The sequence below is a fragment of the Tarenaya hassleriana genome, unplaced genomic scaffold (assembly GCF_000463585.1).
Source record: "Tarenaya hassleriana unplaced genomic scaffold, ASM46358v1 Cleome49, whole genome shotgun sequence".
NCBI lineage: Eukaryota > Viridiplantae > Streptophyta > Magnoliopsida > Brassicales > Cleomaceae > Tarenaya > Tarenaya hassleriana.
Genome location: NW_010967605.1, coordinates 656,102 through 663,991, shown reverse-complemented (window position 1 = coordinate 663,991; position 7,890 = coordinate 656,102). Strand labels below are relative to the sequence as shown.

At 32.9% G+C, this 7,890-nt stretch overlaps 1 protein-coding gene across 1 annotated transcript; it reads left to right on the top strand.

Moving 5' to 3' along the window:
* Window positions 1–2,519: 2,519 nt before the first annotated feature.
* LOC104825804 (amino acid permease 6) lies at window positions 2,520–7,605 on the top strand. Its single transcript, XM_010558196.1, has 7 exons — window positions 2,520–2,800; window positions 3,456–3,689; window positions 4,350–4,443; window positions 5,304–5,518; window positions 5,637–5,779; window positions 6,671–6,898; window positions 7,008–7,605. Exons 1-7 carry the CDS (start codon window positions 2,704–2,706, stop codon window positions 7,431–7,433), a joined length of 1,437 nt encoding a protein of 478 aa, XP_010556498.1. The 5' UTR covers window positions 2,520–2,703; the 3' UTR covers window positions 7,434–7,605.
* Window positions 7,606–7,890: the final 285 nt, after the last annotated feature.

Sequence of the window (7,890 nt, the reverse complement as noted above, 5' to 3'; positions counted from 1 at the left end):
AAAGAGTGATGATGGCTTCTGAAGCAAATGAAAGCGCCAATTCTGACAATCCAACCTCGAGGAGACACAAGAACGTCACTGTTTCTCTCCCACTTTAATTTAAAAATATAAATATTTCATAGTTTTCATTAAATAAAGTCAACTCTGAGGTTGACTCATCGAAAAAAAAGAGGTAAAGAAATAAGTTGTCCATTGAAATCAAGAGTAACGTTGTGGTTGGGTTGATACCGTTGATTAGATAAAATCCAAATGGATTAAATTAAATAATACATAATGGTATTTGAATGAAATTCAATTTAAAATCAATTGAATATAAAACTTTAAAATAAATTAATCCAATATAAAATAAATATAAAAAATATTAAAAAAATAAAATATTTTAAATTTAATAATTATTTGATAAACATAAAAAATCAGTATAAAAACGGAAAGCAAAGATGTATAATTTTTCTTAACTATTTCTTTAAATAACCAAAGAAAAATTAAATCAGTTTTTTTAGGTGAAATCTAATAGGTTTGCGGAAAATAATTATTATAATGTTGTAGCGATTTTGATGGACTTTTGACCCACCTCGCAATTTTACCATAAAAGGGGGAAAATATTTTCTTAAAAGAAAAAAAAAAGGACGCACCACCAACCCCATCATCAATCTTTAATTGTGTTTAATTTTGACTTTTCATCTCCCAATTTTAATTTTGGAGAAGTCATATTCGAATTTATTTGTTGAAATTGCATAGTGGTATTTATTTTACAACAAAATTAATATATAATAATATTTTATTGCGGTGAAAAAAAGGGCAATAAACTCTTATAGTGTCGAAAGTTGCATCGGTTATAATTGCACCTATCATTAAAAGTGGATGATTCCAACCTAAATCTAATCAAAATCTCTCATAGTGTTTATAGCAATAACAATTCACAAGTGGTTTAGTTGTACACATTCCATATCTTTGTCAACAAAAAAAAAAATTACAGACTATATATACTAATATATACACACATATATGTATATATGTGTGCGAACATATACGAGTGTTATACAATTTGGAAGTAAAAAATATGATTGGTTCCCAGTTTGGTTGAAAAATCAAAAGGTGAAAAAAAAAGTGATGATGATAAGCACTCCCAAAATCTATGAACGAGAATCATTTAGATTGCCTTTTTGAATTCTAAGATTCTGCATTCCCACTTATTTATTTGGCTTATGCTATTTCCAAAAAAAATCATATATATATATATATATATATTCTTACCTTTATTCTTTATTTATTTTTGGGAGGTGGGTTTATGAGGAATGTAAATTTGGCTTTGAAAAAATTACAGATTTTCATCACATTCTCTCTATGTGTTTTCTTCCAAAATATCTTAATTTTTTTTTTCTCCATATAGGTTTTAGTATCCAAATTTCTTGCGGTGTTTTTTCCAAAAAAAAAAAATTATTAACAGAAAAGGATGAGATGCTATAAACATTAGTACGTCATATTTCGATATATAATATCAGATAGTTTCACTTTTATGGCAATTGAAAAAACAATGGAAATGTTGAATTATTGTTTAAGAAAAATTTTAATATTAGAATGCGTTTATTATGAATTGTTTGCAAGATTACGGCTTATCACAGGCATGGAGGAGTCTCTGTCCTCAGCTTGCACAAATTAAATAACTGATGGACGAATATGAAATATATGATTATATTATATAACAAAGTTTGCATGATTTGAGATTTATAAAATGACTCCATTAATTACCAAAAAACACAGAATTTAAGCAATTGATTAGAACGAAAACGATGAAGTGGGGGCGGACCTACCAAGGAATGATTCATGAAACTACACATCACAACCATCTATGGTGCTTCGACCGCAACAATCTTTTCAATAATTCTTCTTCCACCCATTACAATGCATATATATATATATATATATATATATATATATCGAATTGATAGAACCTAAACTAAATATCAAAATAACCGAATAGAAACGGTTTTTGGTAGAAAATATGTTTTTTAAAAATTATAACCAAAGCCAATTGAATAAAATCCAAAATAAATAAAAAAAAATCGTTGTAAAAATCAAATAGATATTGTGAAATAAAATGATGAACCGGAAGATAAAATTTTTTTATTGTTGTTGTTATGCAATGGTACTCTTCACATACACCGACATATCTATTCTTAAAAAGTTCAATAAAAAATTAATGAAATGATAAAAGTCTTCATCCTCACTCTTATTTCATATCGGATACGAATTCACATGGAATGATAATGAAATTCTAGTCGGATGACATATCCAAATTATACTTATGGATTTATAAGGAGATGGGCATAGATGATATATATGTATGCGTGGGTGTATACATATTATATATATATGTATATATGCATAGTTGTGTGTATAAAGTGTACAGTGGGTATAAAGAAATGCAAAATTAATATATTATTTTAAAAAAAGAAAGAAATAGATTCCCTAAGAAAGGACCGGTGTCGGGAGTTGTATAAATAAATGGGGAAGGGGGTTAAGCATTTCAACCCATCCTCTCCTCTCGAGTCAATTCAATTTGCCTATCTCTCTCACCTCTTCTTACTCTCTCTCTTTGGTAACCATATACACATAAAATTTACAGATATTCATACACACGCATATATACACACAGTCTTCCATAGACATCAACCTCAAGCTCAGAGAGAGAGAGAGAGAGAGATGAAGGGCATGTTCGTGGAGCAGAACATTGGGGCTTATGAAAGTGGAGATGTGAACAAGAGCTTTGTCGACGACGATGGCCGCGAGAAAAGAACCGGTAACTATATTTGCATTCTCTCTCTCTCTCTCTCGTTTAATTTTCTTGTTTTTAATTATTAAATTAGTGTTTTATTGGAGCAATAATCTGAAATTTCACGAATATGATTTTGAAAAGTTAATGAAAGGAGGAATCTGAAACCGGTGTTTTAGCGTTTGGAGTTTATCATATTCTCTTCAAAAGTTTTTCTAGATTCCTTTTTGGCGAAATATTAAACGGCGTATTATTACAAATTTACATATTCATTTCTTGGCAATTAATACCAACCGATTCTTATTACAATATTTACATATTCATTTGTCTCTTGACAAAAATTACAAAATACTGAGTCATTCAAGAAATCCATAAATATATATCAGTTAATATTATATTAACATATTCATGTATATGTTCCTTTTTTTTAATCTTCATGTATATGTTCTTTTTTTTTAAGGAATTCATGTATATGTTCTTAACTTGCATATAAGTTTTTTTTTTTTAAAATATGTGATTTTCAGAGATTCAAATTTTAGGTGTGGACAGCACTTTGTGCTTCCACAACCACCGAACCACATACATATAAGTTACATCTAGATAGCTAAAACTGGTCCAATTAAAACACACACACACACGTGTGTATATATATATATATATAACATAATGGTGGTGTATATAGGGACATGGATGACGGCAAGCGCGCACATAATAACGGCGGTGATAGGGTCGGGAGTGCTGTCGTTGGCGTGGGCCAACGCGCAGCTCGGCTGGATAGCCGGTCCGGCCGTACTGATGGCGTTCTCTATCATAACGTATTTCACGTCCACCATGCTCGCCGACTGTTACCGTTCGCCTGACCCCGTCACCGGAAAACGTAACTACACCTACATGGAAGTTGTTCGCTCTTACTTAGGTATTTGTTCTTGTTACATTTCCCTTTCAATTAGTATTCTTATATATATATATATACACATATAGTCTTTGTAATTTCATGATTATACATAAAGGGTGTCTGTTTTTGCATGTTGTTTTTCACTAATATTATATATTGATTATTTGCATATATATATATATATACACGTGTGTATGTGTTTGTTCTTGTGAGATGTATGCTGATTTGGGCAATGGATAAAGATTATCACGTGAAATTTGTCCAGATTGTAAGTTTTGAGTTTGATCATTGATTCTCTTATGCATGTGACCGTCCTTTTTTAACTATGTTTTTTTTTACAGAATTTTGGTTTTTTTTAATCATGAAATCCGATATTGATTTTTATTTTCCATTACTTAAATACCTGTAGTCTTTGTTTCTTGTCGTGTGTGTTTTTATTACAACATGGTTGGTCGGGTCGTTCAGATTTCAACTCCATTATTGTCCTCGTCGTCAACTTGACTTCATTTTTTTTTTTGCTGTGGAGAAATCAAATTCAATCACTCTTATATTGATTTGACACAAAAAAATGAATTAATACATGATATTTTTTGTAGGATACAAATTGTATAACTCGATTTCAATATATGAAATGCTAATATAATATATGATATTTTTATTTGTTTTTCGAAAAAAAAACAGGGGGAAGAAAAGTCCAATTATGCGGGTTGGCTCAATACGGGAATCTGATTGGAATAACCATCGGTTATACAATCACAGCATCAATAAGCATGGTGTAAGTTTTATTTATTTATTTTTATTTAATTTTCTCAATTTAATTAATTTCGTCAACACTCGTTTACTTGTTTCTATTTTTTCAAAGTCTCTTCAACTACCCCACATGGAAATTCAGGAAGACAGAAACAAACTTATATTTTTTAAATAAAATACAGCACTAAACTAATCTTCAAAATTTGGAAAAACATCTAATTAAAATATCTATCCAAATAAACAAATCATATTTTATAAAGATATAAACAATTTTTTTATTTATCTTTTTTAACCTTTTAAAAATATATTTAAAAGTTTAATGTCTCGACAATCTTTTTTTAACGATATTAATTTTTATATTCGTAAGAAAATTGAAGTTTAGCTTTTATAAACTCAGTTTATGGGTAATTAAGATTTTCAAAAAAAATTTAAGAGTTAAAGGCTCTTTTGGACCTTTCACCATAAAATAACCTTTTTTGCCAATCTTTTGTCCTTAAAGGCAGTGACCCACCAATTGTCCAAAATTAATTGCATAGATATACGTATACAATTAATAAAATTCTATATATATATATATATATATGTGTGTGTATATTTAACGAGAAACGCGACATTTAATGCATAGCAAACCTAAGCAAAGCATCATATCAGTCACTTATAACAAACATAACATAAGAATATATCTGAAATACTCCCATTTAGTGTCTCAAAATTACACAACAAGAAGTGTATATATATAAAAGAACTTATATGTGTATATACACCGATATTTATATTTATACGATAGTATATATGCATATAAACACTTGAATCTTGTGAAGATATACCGATAATTTTTGTGGTTTCGAATAAGATTATTGATGGATATTTTCATATTACATATAGGGCTGTGAAGAGATCGAACTGTTTCCACAAGCACGGACACCATGTGAAATGCCAAACATCAAACAATCCCTTCATGATAATATTTGCTTGCATCCAAATCGTTCTAAGCCAAATCCCTAACTTCCACAAGCTCTCTTGGCTCTCCATTCTCGCCGCCGTCATGTCCTTCGCTTACGCCTCCATAGGCGTCGGCCTCTCCATCGCCAAAGTCGTCGGTATGTATATATATATAACCTATTCTTTTATATTCACTTATACAAATCAAAGTTTAAATATTCAGTTCTATACTCTGATTCGATCATTTTCTAACGATATGCGGAAATTAAAATGAAGGTGGTGCGCATTCACGGACTGCCCTGACGGGAGTGACGATCGGAGTCGATGTAACGTCGTCCGAAAAAGTTTGGAGAACGTTCCAAGCGATCGGCGATATCGCGTTCGCTTACGCTTATTCCACCGTCCTCATCGAGATTCAAGTAAATAACTCTACTCTATCAACTTTAATAAAATTTCATTCCATTTTTTTGCAAAATATAAATCAATTTGATACTTAATCCAATTATTAAAAAAAAACAAAGGTCTATGAAAAAATGGCAAGATAGGGTGTATAATATAGTACAAAAGTCTTTGACTTTATGGACGTGGGGAAAACTAGGGTTTGGTAAATGAATCCAAAAAAACACTACCACTTGAAATGCGTGCCGTCTGGTGAAAAGGATGACGCCACGGCACGGGCCTCCTGCTTTTCAAAACGTCAACGCGTTCGTGGGGCCTTTGTCACTGAAGTGAATGCTGGAGTTAACTCAATGTGTGTTGTCTTTATTGTCACTTCCTTCCAATAGCTAAATAAGAATATCATTTATTCCATAGAAAATAAGAATAGTCAAAGTCTAAGTCTTTTGGTAGTGAACAAAGACTGGGGACCAAACCCTTGTGCTACTTACTAGTAATAATGGAATTTGTATTTGGTCAAAATATAAAACAACCGTGTGAATGTGAATTCGAGCCGGTTTAGTGATAACCGGATTGGTAACCGATCATATCAACTGTCGTAAACGACAACAAAGGAATAATTGTCTTTAGGGGTTTTTTGGACATTACACTTTTTGGAGATTCTTCTCACTTTCAAACTTGAGCTTTATCATGTAAGTGATGGGTACACATAATGAAAAGATAAAGAAGAGAATATTTTTCATGTTACAAAAAAGGACCACAAACTCCAAAGTGGAACAATGTTCTTTAGGACCCACACCCACTTATGATTGAAATCCACTAAAATCTTGTACTGATGATTCCATTGGTTTGAACAAATGACCAGAACCCTCTAGTTCAATTGGAAGGTTAAATAACAATGTTTTTTGTTACAGGACACACTGAAGTCAAGCCCAGCAGAGAACAAGGCCATGAAAAGGGCAAGTTTGGTCGGTGTCTCGACGACAACCATGTTCTACATGCTATGTGGCTGCGTTGGTTACGCCGCCTTTGGCAACGACGCTCCCGGGAACTTCCTTACTGGTTTCGGTTTCTATGAGCCCTTTTGGCTCATCGACTTTGCCAATGTCTGCATCGCCATCCATCTCATTGGCGCCTACCAGGTATAAAAACCCTAGACCTTGAACAGTACTCATTAGAGGCTTCTTGCCAAAACTAGACCTAAACTTTGGATTGAGGATAGTGAAGTGTACCTTTTGGGTATCTGGGTAGGTGTTTTGCCAGCCGATCTTTCAGTTCGTGGAGAGCCAGAGCGCCAAACGTTGGCCGGACAACAGGTTCATAACGGGCGAATACACAATCAACATACCTTTCTGTGGCGAGATTTATGTCAGCTTCTTCAGATTGGTTTGGAGGACGTCATATGTTGTCGTGACGGCGGTCGTAGCAATGATCTTCCCGTTCTTCAACGATTTCTTGGGTCTCATCGGGGCAGCCTCGTTCTGGCCATTGACAGTGTACTTCCCCATAGAGATGCATATTGCTCAGAGGAAAATGAAGAAATTCTCATCTACCTGGACATGGCTGAAGATTCTAAGCTGGGCATGCTTGATTGTCTCCCTCGTTGCTGCTGCTGGATCCGTCCAAGGACTCATTCAAAGCCTCAAGACCTATAAGCCATTCCAGGTCCAACAATGAAGTTCTTCTTCTTGACCAATTCGGATCCAAGAAGACAACCATGTAAGATTAATCAATAAGTCTGTGTATTCCTTTGTAGTTTATTGGTGGTGTTGCAAACCAGCAAACAACTTGTACTTGTGCTTGTCAGGTGAATCTCTGAAAGAAATCTATCAGCAATTAGTTTCTATACCATCACTGCAAAAGGCATGTGAAAACACAAAAGAACCGAAGCACGGAAAGAAACGCAAATCACTTGCTTATGCAAACAAATGGCAATCCTATTTTACACTTTCCTAGCTACTGAAGGCCAAGAAAATGTTTTAAGAAAACTAAAAACTCAAGCTATCATAAGCATGCAAATGATTCAGTTGTTCCAATGAAATTTGGAACCACAAGTAATAGAATTTATTACCAAAAGAAACCATTTCATCTTCAAGAAGCAGAAGACATCAAAGTGCTCAACAAAAAAACTAGA